The 14725-nt window shown below is 42.1% G+C and overlaps 1 protein-coding gene across 2 annotated transcripts in view; it reads left to right on the top strand.

Annotated features, from left to right (window-relative positions):
* STXBP6 (syntaxin binding protein 6) overlaps positions 1-14725 on the top strand; it is a 197803-nt gene that overhangs the window by 114821 nt on the left and 68257 nt on the right. Inside the window, exons 3-4 of one of the 2 annotated variants that reach the window (XM_019552094.1) lie at positions 1400-1530; positions 4516-4594. In XM_019552094.1, the coding sequence (XP_019407639.1) occupies positions 1400-1530; positions 4516-4594 (210 nt within the window). Of the gene's footprint in view, positions 1-1399; positions 1531-4428; positions 4595-14725 lie in introns of both variants that reach the window. The other variant, XM_019552093.1, reaches the window with a different exon arrangement.

Raw genomic sequence — 14725 nt, 5'->3', positions numbered from 1 at the left:
CAGTATATAATGTTTGAGAACCTGAATATCAGTATTTTAGTCAATATGTTGCCTTGGCAAGTTTGCCATATGCAGTGTATAGATTTTTCCTAGGGAGTGCAACTGAAAGGACTGAATACATCTAAAACAGTTGGATAGACATAATGAAATGGGTAGGAAGGGAAAAGACCATTGTTTTCAGTACTGAGTTCTGTGATTCTATCAATAAGGTTTTAAACTGAATTAATGTTGGCTGAGTGTGACATGCAGGTTCGTATTGTCTACTTGCTCCTCTGGGATACCGCCAGGAGCTGCAGGTATTCCAGGAGACGGGGTGGGGAGGGGCAGGGAGGGAGCCACAAGGGTTGGGGGGAAAAGGGATGGAGAGAGAGCATGTGGCACAGAGGGAGCCCTGGGGCTCAGAGGGATGAGGGGGACAGTGGTGGGTGTATTGCAGGTCAACAGGGGGGCATAGTCCCCCCACACACCCATGGATCAGGCCTATGCCTGCCCCTCACCCCAGATCCTGACTTAGTCCTGTTTCCCCTCCCCACAGCCCCCACTTCTGTCCATAGCTCCTGGATGTCCTGCAGCTCTGTGGAGCAAGAAGGAAAGGGGAACTTGGGGGCAGAGGGGGAGCCCAGGGGGTAGGATAGAGAGAGAGTTCCAAGGAGCAAAGGGAGGGAAGCCTGGGACCAGGAGGTCAGAGGGGGAATCTTGAGGGGCGTGGGGCAGATGGGAGAGACCCAGGTTCTGGAAAGTACCTGGAGTGGGAGGGGCAAGGTGATTCTTACCTTTAGGTGCTCTCCTGGCTGCCCCATCATCACTGTGGTGAAAGATGAGGGGGGTGTGGTAATATGACAATCTTATCAGCTTAGTCTGTATGTGAAATTGGCAGAATCTCTAGGCTTGTGAATTGAATTACTGAAATGAAAGTCAATAGTAATGTTCAGACAAAGCAGATGATTTTTTGGAGATGAAATGATGCAGTTGCTTCATGTTTGCAAAAAGACAAGAGAAAGACATTGATTGAATAGACGTAGCAGGACATGGGGAAACTCCTGAAGACAGTGAAAGGGTGGAACAACATTAAAACTTGTTTCAGTGATCCAGGCATAAAACTCTGGATTTGCTTCTGTTTTGGGAAATCCTATTTTCCAAAACATTGGGAAAACTGAAGATATCTGGACTTGCAAGAAGTGTTTTTAAACATGTAATTCAAGAAAGGAAGCTGATTCTTGTCACATCACATATATATCAAAAACAGTTCTCTGCAATTCCTATTTGGCGTTCACATGAGAAAAGGCTCCAGAAAACCAACTTGTGATGTAGTGAATCAAACAGCACTTGTGTGTTAATAATATTCACATACCAGTCTATGTATTTATACATTTTCTATTTTTTTTTTTAATGTGTTCAGTGACTAACAAGAAACCGACTCAGGCATCTATTACGAAAGTCAAACAGTTTGAAGGTTCCACATCCTTTGTAAGAAGATCACAATGGATGCTTGAGCAGCTTCGTCAAGTCAATGGTATAGACCCAAATAGGGTGAGTATATTGTGCGATTTTGGAAAGAATCATTTTATTTAATAGGGTTTTTTCCCCCTTTTATTGTCAAGGCTCAAAGACAGCTTATGATGGTGGATCTGCCAATCAATCTTAACTGCAGTTCCTCCTTATAGACTCCCTCTATTCATAAAACTGTCAAAGAGTGACAGTGTAAAACTCTTATTGTCCCCAACCAGTAAAGATGCAGTTTTTACAGTTGTAAAATTATTTGTGTTTGAGGTTTTCTCCTCTCAGAACTTCTGAGTTGTTTCTTACTCCAATGTAAAGCATATGATATCTGTCTGTGGTGAGTCTGCACCAAACAGATTCATGCACAATAAACTTAATTAGGCTGGAAGCTTAAGATGAAATATTTTATAACGAGGGGTCCGGGTTTTTTATTTCCCATGGAAAAACAGAGGAAACCATGAATTTCCTGTTTTTATCAGAGAAAACACAGATTTTTCCTTTTAGTAGAGAAACCTACATTTTTCCTGCTTTTGCAAAGAGCTGTGCAGGCAGATAGAGTTCCAGCCTGTAAGAGCTAATTGCAGAAAGGGTGAGAAACCCTGCCTGAAGCGGGAGGGAGAGAGGGAAGGGCGGGGCCTGGGGCTCTTACTCACCCAGTTTTGGATCAGGCTTGGATCAAGCTCACTTTCATACTGAGAAACTGAGTTAAGTGTGGCACTGGCAGGACTGGAGTGAAAGCTGGCTGTGGGAAACTGATTTGAGGGGTGCAGCCGCACGCTGCTGCCCTCATTCCAGCCCTGTGTGCAGGAGGCACATCGCCAGGGCAGCACGGGGCAAGCAGTGGCAGGGAAATCCCTGCACAGTTCCACTACTGTTTACCAGGCTGGGTCATGCTTACCTGGCTGGGGAGAGAAGCAGGGTGGCAGGGAGCAGCAGAGCCATGCGGACAAGCTGCTAGCTACTGTTTTCTGCCACCGTGCTTCTCTCCCCCAGGGCCTCTGCAGCCCTGTAGGCACAACCCAGCATGGCAGGCAGCAGCAGAGCCATCCGGGGATCTCTTCGCCATTACTCCACCCCCTTTCCCCCCACTGCCCTGATGATGTACCTCCAGCACCTGCCACTGCTTTGAGGGGCACAGTCCCATGCGCAGGAGGCACGTCACCAGGTCAGCGCGGGACAAACGGCAGCAGGGAGATCCCCATGTGGCTCCGCTGCTGCTGGGTCGTGCTTGCAGGACTGGGGAGGCCCCGGAGGAGAGAAGCAGGGACCAGTGGAGCTGTGTGGAGAAGCTGTTCACCACTTTTCCCTGCAACACTACTTCTCTCCCCTGGGGCCTACCCAGCCCCACAGGTGTGACCAGGTGCGGCAGGCAGCAGAGGAGCCACACAGGGATTCCTCACTGCTGCTCGCCCTGTGCTGCCCTGGTGACACCTCTAGCGCCTGCTGCTGCTTTGAGGGGCACATCCCCATGCCACTTCCCTCATTGCAGCCCCATGCACAGGAGGCATGTTGTCGGGGAAGCGCAGGGCAATCAGTGGTGAAATCCCCACATAGGTCTTCTGTCCCCAGCCATGCCAGGTCAGGATTTCTTTGGTTTTTTTAGCGGAGAATCTGTCATTTTTTTTATCATAGAAAACCAGGATCCCTGTTTATAACACTTGATTAGAATTTAATGTAAGCAAAATTGAGAGCTGTGGATCTAACTTGCATCAGTATAAAGTAAATGTGTTCATTATAAAATCATGCACTCTTATTGTTAAAATACATTCTGATTCTCCAAAGCAGCATTTCAGTTGATTTATTTTTAATGACCTTTGTACCAACTCATGTCAATCTATGTTGGCATCTTCTTTTTCTTTTTTTTGAAAAACCAAATAAAACAATCCATAGAATCATTATAAATTAAATGTATGCTATAGAGGGAAGGTGTTAGAGCCTGCTGAATGGGTGCTGAGATGGAAGAGAGAATGAGGGGACCAGGAGAGGGAATAGTTTGAAGCCCTCACCCCTAAGCTGCCAAGCTGTTTCACTTGCTTTCAAAATATTCAAACAAGTAGGACATAAAAAACATTCTTTCTCTCTTTTTTGACTATCAGAAACTATTGTTCTTTTCAGCCTTCTACATCCCAGTAAAACTTTTAATGTTAAAATACGTTCGGTCAATAGTCAGAACACATGCTGAGGTGTTAGGTTTTTTATCCCCTTTTATCCCCACTGTTCATGAATACACTATTGTATGTCCTATTATGTTTTGTTGCTGTATGTAAGTTTATATTATCATAGTTTGCCATAAGTATAAATAGGCATGTTCCAGAATACAGGAGGAAGGAATCTGATAATGACCTGATGAAGTATTTTTGTGGTTGACATAGTCTGTGGTGTTTGCTTATAGTTTGTAGATCAACTGGCGTTCAAGGAAATTCCAGAGTAGTACAATTTATTGAGGCGCATAATAAGATACAGAAACTAGTAACTGGAATTATAGTTTTGTTCCATATGTCATTTTCTCTTTTGAGCCCAGATCTGTGGCTGAATCACATATTTCATAAGATACTGCTGCCAAATAATCAATGTTGCACTGTTTCTCCTCACAGAAAAGGGAAACCATGATGCATTATGGAAAACATGCCATCCAACTAAAAATCGCAGTCCTTGGAGAAGGAAGTGAGCAAGTTGTTTATTTAATGCAGTGCATTAACCCTTATTGTCACCTGACACATTTCTAGATCACTTTTTTGCTGAAAACTTGAATTTACCCATGGAATTTTCCTGTGGAAAAGTATGTTGCTTCTGTAGGCATCAATGGGAGACAAAAGCCTTAGAGCAGCTGTATAATTATTTTACATAGCTTTTTTAAATGCTCCATTTTTTTTCTACCAATTTTTAAAAATACCATCATTAATACTAATTTGTTTTTTTATTCCTTAGGATTCCCCAGAGTTTGATTTACTATTTGAAAATGCTTTTGACCAATGGGTAGCAAGCACAGCCTCTGAAAAGTGCACATTCTTTCAGATTCTTCATCACACTTGTCAGCGGTACCTTACAGACAAGAAACCAGAATTTATCAACTGCCAATCGAAAATACTGGGAGGTGAGTAGATCAAAATTGAAATACTTAAAGTACAGTACAGCACTTTCTACTTGAATCAATTATCTGTCTATTTTTTTTTATGCATTAGTAGAATCAAAAAAGTTCAAGCAGCCAGAGCATGTAATTGGTGGATTCTGTAGCTAAAAACAGTTTTATGTGTTTGCACAAGGGAAGAATTTGTTTAGTTACCATAGAATTCTTTCTGATGCAATTACTGATAATGCTTACCACTGAATTAAGAGCTGACATTGATCATTTTAAATAGCTAGTTTACTCAGCAGAATAAGAAATCACTCAGCTGAAGGATTTTGCAGAATTTTACCCTATAAGGAAGTGGAATTATAACTTTCATAGTATAACTTTCCTGTCTCCACCTCCTACTTCCCCCAATTTTAATTTGTTTTTCTTGAAAGCAACAAGACAAATAAGTATTGTTCTTATTTTTTGAACTGCCTCCTTTTCTCTCAGTTCTTCAGAGCACTGATGTAGAAGCCTGTAAAACGAATTCCTTTCTTCACTGATTTTGTTCTTTTCCATGTAGCAAACATTGATGTTTTTTTCCTTGTGCTCCTGAAAGAGCTAAATTAAAATAACTGTTGTTAAACAATAACTTCTTTTGTTTGTTCAGAGCCAAAACATCTTTGTTCCTTGGCATTATTAAATTCAGCACAGTTGTATGGAGTGTCTGTCTGAATTAGCGAGCTGCTGCATGAGAGAGAGCACTTTCTGAATAATTTGTGACTTTTTGTTAATACTGTGTTGCAGATACTTATGTAATGAGCCCTGGTGACATATATCTGGCCCCTGGCACACCTTAATTTAATGACATGATGGCATCTATTCCCCAATCCCAACAGTTGCATCTCTTGCCATCCCACACATGTATGGCAGGATGGATGATTTGGGGTTGGGGATCAGATCCCAATCATGCCATTATTACTTGCCAGTGCAAGGGAAGCAGTCAGGATCATGAAGTCAGTCAGACTTGGTGTGGTATGGTCCTGGGGCTGGGACAGCCAATCAGCTGTTCAGCAGTTCCAGCCCAGGAATCGCACCAGAGCCAGTTCAAGATTCTGTTGGGATCTGCAGGCCTGAGACCGGCAATTAGCTGATTTGTGGCGCTCAGCCTCAGGACCACATGGGTGGTGGTTCCAGAGCCTCACCATACAACCAGCATTGAGCTGCATGGCAGGAACTGTGCCATGTATCCCATTTAACGTGTGATGGAAACCAGCCACGAAAATATTATACATACTTTGTGAAATAATGTTGTGGCTTACTTCCCATTTGATTATACCATTAATGTTAGTATTTAAAATGGGGTTAACTGGTTAATCATGTCTTAAGCATAATTTCTGCCGGAGAACAAAGGCAAAGTATAAGAGTCCCAGTCACCCAGTCTGAATTAAACTGCTTTCAGTGCACAATTTAAGAGGTGTGAGTTTATTCAACTTATGTACTTCTTTCATTTATGAGGCAACTTGTGTTTGACCAGTGCATAAGCTTGAGCAACATCACAGCTCTTCTAATTTACTGCAGTCATCATGGCTGAATATCACTAGAAAAGCAGGGTGCTTTGGCCTTTTCCCTTCCTATGCTTGAGACTGGAGAAGTGGGTCGTTGCCTGCTTCTGGCAAGAATTCCTGTAGGTGATCTCGTATTGAACCAACTGCATGGCTGGGATAGATATAAGCAAGCTTTTGGATATCACAGTACCCTTCCTCAAGCCTTTGGGTTAGAAGTAGGAATTTTTATCTAACCCAGGGATTTTCATACCTCAGTATATTTTCAGTATTCAGTGATTTAATAGTGCCACTTTACTATATCAGTCTTTTTTCTTTTTTTTAAAATAAGTTATGGAATTGCAAATGCTGATGAAGATCCATAATTGTTTTCCAAGTGTGCTTTTTATAAGTCACATCCATACTGCTCATTAACCCATGTGATTTTGATCTCCTCTGAATGGAGTTATATGAGGGTGTTACAGAAAGTATCATCAGTTTTGAAATAAAACCATTTGGTGTGCATTGATCATTTACTGGACCATATCACTTCTCTACATAGTTGTAAACATTCAACAACGTCATCGGTGTTCACTGCTGCTGTGTTGATTTCCACTCAGTAGACAAAGTGCCATTACTTTCTTACAGAATGGCATTTAAAAGTGGAGGTTTATAAAGACTTGCCAAAACTTTAATAGCTCAGTAAAAAAAGTTGCATTTGGATGGGATGACCATTGTCTTTCAACTTGCTAAATATCAAAGGTAGATTGGGAAATTGTCATGTAAAGATACATGCCTTTTTATCATCTCTACTAGCCTGTAATCTGTTGGACCAATGACATGTGCTAAGTGTGTTCTTTAATCCAAAAATAGAACTCATGAAGGCTTCTTTATTACATTTTTTCCTATGGAAACCTTTTACATTGGATGAAGTTAAACTTCCATGGAAAAAAAAGTCTCTGTTTTGATAAAACAGATCACTTGTTTCCAGCCAGCCTAACCAAAAGGCACTATTTAACCATGGTAAAAATATTCTTCTCTTTACTTTCTTGTTCTATTTTAATTTGCCAAATCCAGATGCAGAGTACTAAATATCCAGTTTCTTTTCAAGGATTCAAGAATCTGTTGCCTCATTTTAGCATATAATTACTAGCTTCTGATGATACAGAAATGTTCCTTTCTATTAAACTGGGCAGAAATTGTCCCTAATGTCAAAGCTTGTTTCTTTCTAATATTTCTGATGCTAAAGTTTTAGCTATTCTTCCTCCCTCTTATTTCTCCCCACCACAAGAAATGAACACTGAAACCTTACCAAGGTTTAATGTAATGAAGTTTCACTTCCATTTCCAATTTTGTACTCAAAGCATCCTACCTTTTCTCTTAGTGTTAATATTTTGGGATTCTTCTACAGCACTAATATTTTCTAGGTTTGTTATTTACTCACCATGTTTGACATCTCGTATGCATTCTTGAAGAATAGTATGTAAACATCTTTCTTTTTGGCAATTGAGAGAGAGCTTTATTTATATATTCTCTATCAAGTGTGATGCCATGTAAGGATTCGAATCACACTGGCTATCATAAAACTTATTCAATAAAAAATCTGTATTAGGTCCTTTGCACATTGAGCTACATACTACTAACATAAAAAAAAGTAGACCAAACTAGTAAAAATATGCTTTTTCAAAGCATATCCATAAAGCATTTCTTGAGTGACACATCAGTTGCTGAGTGATAGGTTCCATTTGCCAGGATCACGTTACCAATTGATCATTTATTAGTATCTTAGTGGTTCATGTATGCACAGTAGCATTCATGCCAGGTCTGCATCTCCCCTAAACACTGAACCTTACTCACAGCAGCACCAATCTTGGAATCTCCATTTTTTTTTCAAGTTCCTTTTCCCCATGTTACCTTTTTTTTAGTAGTAAATCATAACTTTTCCAACAATGTTGTATAGATTTTTCTTCCTGGGGATCCCCAAGATATACCAGTAGACCAAGTAAATGTATGTCTACATATCTGAGTCTTTTATTGCTCTTTTTTGTTGCCTTGGGGGAGAGGGGGGAATCTTAAAGACTATCCAGTGAAATGAGTCTAGAGCACTACTAAAAAGTGGAAAAGATTCAGTGATTTTTAAAGGATGTTCCAAAAATGCCAGTCCTCCTAGTAACATCTAATTTTTCAATAGCTTATACCACAATTAAGCACTCTTGTTCAGTGGCTTTTTGGAGGGGCGGGGGTGCCATCTCGGAATCGGGGGGGGAGGGGGGGGAGGAAAAACAAAATCGTACACTAAAAGTCAAACACCTACTATAACATATTTTAATTTTATTACAAAAATATTTTTATCATGATTTGTGTTTGCGTAGTGTATATAGAGGTGATTCCATAAAAACTCAAAAATAAATTCTTAGTTTGTATATTATGTGGTATGTGTAGGGTGTGTGTGGGTGTCTATGTATGGTGGGGGTGTAGGGGTATGTATGGTGGGGGTGGAAAAAATCCCCCTCTCTCTCTGTAGAAATCCCCTTTCTTTCTCTGCCCTGCCTTGGGACATCCTGCACCCCTCTCCCCTTTCACCTATGTGCTATCTGATTTTAACTTGGTCATCTACATGACCAGGAGACAGAAATTCCTGAGGGAGCGTTGAGCTCACTCTTTCCTTCGTCGGGAGCAGGCATGTTTTGGGAAGGAAGGGAATTATTTTGGGACACTGAAACAAGCAAAAAGCCTCCGGAGCGCACTCAGTCTTGGGCTGTATATGCGAGTAACTTACCTGAAATTTAGCCAATATTTTGGGGTTATATATCTTTAGCCACATGTTAAAAGGGCCAAAAAGTCCATTCTGTTCTGCTCAAGGCATTTTTCTTTTAACTTTCCTCCATCCTGTACCCCTTTTTACAGTCTCTTCCTCTCATGTTAATAAATGCTGTCTGTTACAGCACGCCTAGCTGTGGATTCTTGAGGGAAAAGGGACCAGCCTTCCAGATCCCTTTGCTCAGCTAGCTGAAGTGGGCTTGGCTTTCTTACTTTCCTCCAGTACAGGAGGCCACTTTTGAATGCTTCAGGTTAAAAGAAGCACTGCAAAATACCATGGTGGGCTGCAGGGTCTGGGTACCCTGGGCTGAACAGTGCCCAAACAGACCAGAACCTGGGTGTTGGCAGTAATTACCCTAGGCCTCTGAGTGTGCTCCAGGAAGGGGGTCAGCTGGGCATAGGTGCCCCAGGGAAGACACCTGATGGGTGGTTTTGGATGGGCACTGTGTCATGGGTGGCTCAGCATAGCAGCTGTGCCACCACTGTTTATGTGGGTATGGTGGGTACAAGGGGTGTGGATGTGGTAGGATGTGGGTGGGTGGGTGTGTGTGGGGGGGGGAGTGGGAACAGGGAGTGGGTGTGAGGGAGAGTCCCCCCTACCCTCCCTCACACCCACACACTGCCCATCCCAGCTTCCCTGATCCCAGGCTCCATGCTGCTGCCAGCCCCAGCCCCACGCTCTGTGCTCCTTCCCAGCTGCAGCCCTGCCCCTGGTGCTTCTCTGCCTGCTGCCCCAAGCCAGCAGCAGCAGGTCACTGAGGGCTGCAACAGTGGTAGGTGCAGCCCTGCCTGGAAAACTATACACTGGCTGGGCGGGGCCCTTCCACCCACAAAGGTTGGACCCAGGCAATAGGATATGTTTGGGGGGCGGGAGGGGATGTACATAGGTTGTAAGGCCGGAAGGGACCTCAGAAGATCATCGGGTCCAGCTCCCTGCACCAAGCAGGAAAGATAACTGGAGGTCAGGTGACACCAGCAATGTGACTGTCTAGGGTCCTCTTGAAGATTTCCAGGGTAGATGATTGCACCAGCTCTGGAGGGAGCTTATTCTACCTTCTGGACACCCTGACTATGAAGAAGTTTTTCCTAATGTTGAGCCTGAATTGATCTTCCAGGAGTTTGTGGCCATTATTCCTGGTTTTCCCCTTGGGTGCCCTGGTGAACAGTTGCTCACCAAGCCCTTGATGTACTCCCCTATTGTAGCGGTAAGCTGCTACCAGGTCTCCTCTCAGCCTTCGTTTCTTCAGGCTGAAGAGTCAATATTCCTCAACCTTTCCTCGTATGGCTTGTTTTTTAAGACTGATCATACGGGTGGCTCTTCTTTAGACTGTCTCAAACTTGTCCACGTCCTTGTTAAAGTGTGGTGCCCAAAACTGGGCACAGTACTCAAGCTGCAGTCTCACCAGTGCTGAGCAGAGTGGAAGAATCGCCTCCTTGACTTTTCTGGAGATGCATTGATTGATGCACATCAGAGTATTATTTGCCCTACTGGCTACAGTATCGCACTGCTGGCTCATATTCGTACTGTAGTCTGTTATTATCCCCAGGTCCCTTTCATTCATGGTTCTAGTCAGTTTGGTGCTGCCAAACCAATTAGGAGTTGCTTGTCCCAAGGTGGAGCACTTTACATTTCTCAACATTTGAACTACACTAGATTCCAATCCACCCAATTCGCTATGCTATTCAGGTCCACCTGTAACTGAAGCCTATCTTCAAGTGTGACCATACTTCCCCATAACTTGGTGTCATCTGCATACTTGGCCAGTGAGCTCTTCACCCCAATATTCAAATCATTAATAAAGATGTTGAAATGTACTGGACCGAGCATCAGCCCCCGTGGGACACCGCTGCCCATTTCTCGCCAAGATGACACAGATCCATTCACTATGACTCTCTGGGTCCTATTCTGCAGCTAGTTTCTCAGCCACCTGACTATCTCAGAGTTAAGCCTACAATCCTCCAATTTTCTCACGAGGACATCAGAGGCCTTTTGAAAGTCTAACTATACAATATCAACCTGCTGTCTTGTGTCCTGGTGGCGAGTTACCTGGTCATAAAAAGAGATGAGGTTGGTAAGGCAGGACCTGCCTGCAACAAAGCTATGCTGGCCATCATTCACAATCTTACCATCTGCAAGCTTATTGCAGAAAAGCTTATGTGGGTGCCTCGCTCTCACCTTCGTGGACAGAAGGGCTGGGCAGCCACAATTTGCTAGGGAGCATGGCAGGCCAAATGAAAATGTTTGGCGGGCTGGATCTGGCTCCCGGGCCGTATTTTGCCCAACCCCGTGTTCAAATCTGTTTTCTAGGTTGAAAATACCTGTTGAGCTTTTTCAAGTCTTTAGTTTACTAGATAGGAATCCTGAAATTTATTTTTGTTTTCAGAAACCCATGCTACACACTTATCCAGTTTCCATTTTACCTCCTATCATTTCCATACAATCTTTCAATTAGTCATGGGATATAAGGTACCAAATGAATCTTCCTTTGACTTCATTGCATATAGCTTCCCTCAGCTTCTTCGTTAATTTCATCTTTTCGGCCTGGCTTCCACCCTAATTCACTTAAATTAACCTCGCTAGGGTTTCAGTTGATACTTGTTTAAGTGTCAGAGCCATTCTCAGCTGCTGTCATGCTGCCATCTCATCCTCCCTGAGCTTTTGTGATACTGTTCTTATTTTTCGTCTACATTTGACAGATCCTACAGAACATCTGTTAATAGGTCTGCCTCCTCTTGTCGCTCCGTTTGGGATGTTTATTTAAATCTTTTTTTTCTATATGTGATTTAATAGGACAATCTCATCTACTCATGCAGCCTCACTTGCCATCTCTTGGCTAATGGATGTTTATCTCTGTTGTCTGGGCTTGTGAGTTGACCCCTGTTTCAGCATATCTATAATAACTGTACTGGAATGTCTCAGTGTCACTTTTATGTAAGCTTAACCTGGACAAAATGGAATTCAACTCTTAACTTTTCCATCCAAATCATACTATGCAGATTTTTCTTAATGTTGAGAGCATTATCCTTTGCTCTGTTGCTCAGATGCGTCTGAATCTCTCATTTGCCTTGTTCAGCATATCCAAGATATCTTTTCACATTTTCCAAAACATGCCTAATATTCTTTTCTTTTCATTTCTGTATCTAAAAATCTTGCCCTCATCATTTCCATTATGACAAATGGACGACTTTCTCAATTCCCTACGACACAATGCAGATTCTTGATCTTCCCCATGTGGTTATTCTCCTTGCCTTTTGCTTGGACTTTGTCATCTCCTCCTCTACTGGCCATGGGAACAAAATAAAAAATGTTAGTTCCTTGTTGCCAGAACTGTGCCTCCAAGAAATAACGACTGTAAACCACGCTAACGACCTGAAAAACACTGAAATAGCCTCAGCTTTGCTGGGCAACAGGAAATCCTCTACCAATTTAGAAAGTCACTCTATCTCTTCCCTCACAAACAAACCATATTCATTTTAAAGTGTGTGTGTATAGGTATATGTATATATGTGTATATATCATGTAATCAGATAATTGGAGACTTTCATAATATATAATCACAATAGGAAAGTTGCACCTGGTTTAACATCTGCATTCCTGTCAATGAGCCTTCAAATCTTTTTATCTTCATGCAATATTAGTAATTTTTTTATTTTTAATAATACACAATATCATTATAAACTTCAGTTTTGTGCGGGATGTATTTTAATTTAAGTTTTAAAAGCACACTTTTATCACATGCTAATATTTTTAGATGTAGGTATTATTAAGAAAAAGGTAGAGATGAAAGAGTTCTATTTGGAAGAAGGCACTCTGCTCATAAAAAGTTTTTTTCCACTACTAGTATTTGTATTTTGCTATAACTTTATTCTTTATATTAAACTTTCTCCCTGTATACTAACCATGACTATCAACTCAATGAACCTATCCACAGCAATAGACAGGATAGACTCATAAGTCTCTAAGGAAAATGTTTTTGTTTTTTTACTTCAGTTGATAGTCTCAAAATCTAACCTACAGAGCGTGAAACCTGGAGTCTTCTATGGACTAATAAAAAGAAAATGTTTGCACTCGGAGTTTTAATTGAAGGGTATTTCAAAGGCAGATGTCTTGATAATGCAGAATAGCCTTAGTGTTATATCATTTCCTTTTTGTCAAAGCTATCTTGGTATCAAGTGTTACATATACACTTGAGTTACCTTAGTAAGTTGATGCCTTTGAAGGCAAAGGTAATAACTATTGAGTGACTTTTGAAATAGGTTTTCATGTCAATAAATGGAATTATGTCATGAAGCAGGATTTTGGCTAAGATATTGGTGTTATCTACAATTCCCCTTTGGAAAGTGAAGACTAATACTTTACTACTACTACTACTACTACTACTACTACTACTACTACTACTACTACTAGGGATGATCTACTGAATTCCAAAAAGTCTCTCTAAAACCTGAGCACAGAGATAGTAAAGGGAAATACAGTGGTGTGGATACAGACATTTAACATCAACTCTGGCTATAGAAAGTATAGGCTGGCTTGAATCAAACCATTAAGTTCAACCATCACTATTTTAATAATTGTGAAATGAAGTATTAGGATCTAAACTTGTATCAGAATTCTCAAGCAACTACATTAGTAGGTTGATGACTTTGAAGGCAAAGATAATAGCTATCGAGCTACTTTTGAAATAGTACTTGTTCTTAAAATTAGTTAAACCAATATAGTGGACCTAAATTGTTACCCTTAACTTTTAGCATGTTCAAAGCTATAGCTTCATTCCATTTCTTTAAATAATTTTTACAAGGGACAAACATGGGTTTGGTTTCTTGTAAAAGATATTCTGTGTACACTCCCTTGGGGATAAAGTCATTTCAACTTCTGGTTACTTATTATATGAATGATAATAGTGGGGATATGTGCATGTGGAAGTATCATGCTCATCTCGGTATAGGGGAAAAAGAGGGAGAAAAAACCATGTACAACTTCCATTTCATCAGTTGTCAAACAAACAAAAAATCCAGGTCAGATGCTCGAGATGATTTTAAAAAGATATTTCTCCATTGAAAGAAATTGTAAGCAGCTCTGGTTTTTAAGCAAGTGTCAACAAGAATTGCTATTTTCCCCCCAAATAAACTGAAGATCTGCAATACAAGTTTACATTTTTATTTCTTCTGTGTTATCTAATCCTGCAAACTCTTTTAAGTAGATCAGTAGGCTCTAGGGATGTACCAATAGATTTTTTTGGTGCTGATACTGATGGCCAGTTATTAATGAGCCGCATCAGCTGATACCCATCCGATTGCCAGTGTGCAGCTTGGAGAGCAGTCTCTGGTTGGTAAATCTATTGGGAGCGTAGGGTGGAGAGATTGAGGCACCCATGGTGAGGGGGAAATGGGGTTGGGGCAGATGCTGCCCAGCCGGAGGTGGGACACAGAATGGAGCTGCGAATGGCTTATCTGGAGTGAGGGGAGGCAGCTACTGCCACTGTGCACACCCCTGGGGGAGGCACAGCGAGCATGTGCCCCCTGGATCTGTGTGCGGGGTAAGAGCGGTCTGTCACTGGGAATGGGGGCTGACACTGGGCTCTTCCTGGTGGAGGGGATTGGACAGGTGTGGGCGGTGGCGGTGCTGGAAGTGGGGCTGCGGGGTGGGCTCTCGCCACTGCAGAATTCACTGTAGCACCCTTCTCAGTGCCACCACCGCCTGACCCAAGTGCAGCACTACTGCCACCCCCAGCCCACAGAGTTAGCCCACCCTCACCCCATGCACAGATCCAGGGGGGCACCCCCCATGCTTCTCCAGCACCCCTCCCCC

This window comes from Crocodylus porosus, unplaced genomic scaffold, assembly GCF_001723895.1.
Source record: "Crocodylus porosus isolate Cpor-Errol unplaced genomic scaffold, CroPor_comp1, whole genome shotgun sequence".
NCBI classification, from domain to species: Eukaryota; Metazoa; Chordata; order Crocodylia; family Crocodylidae; genus Crocodylus; species Crocodylus porosus.
This window is presented reverse-complemented; position numbering and strand designations above follow the sequence as displayed.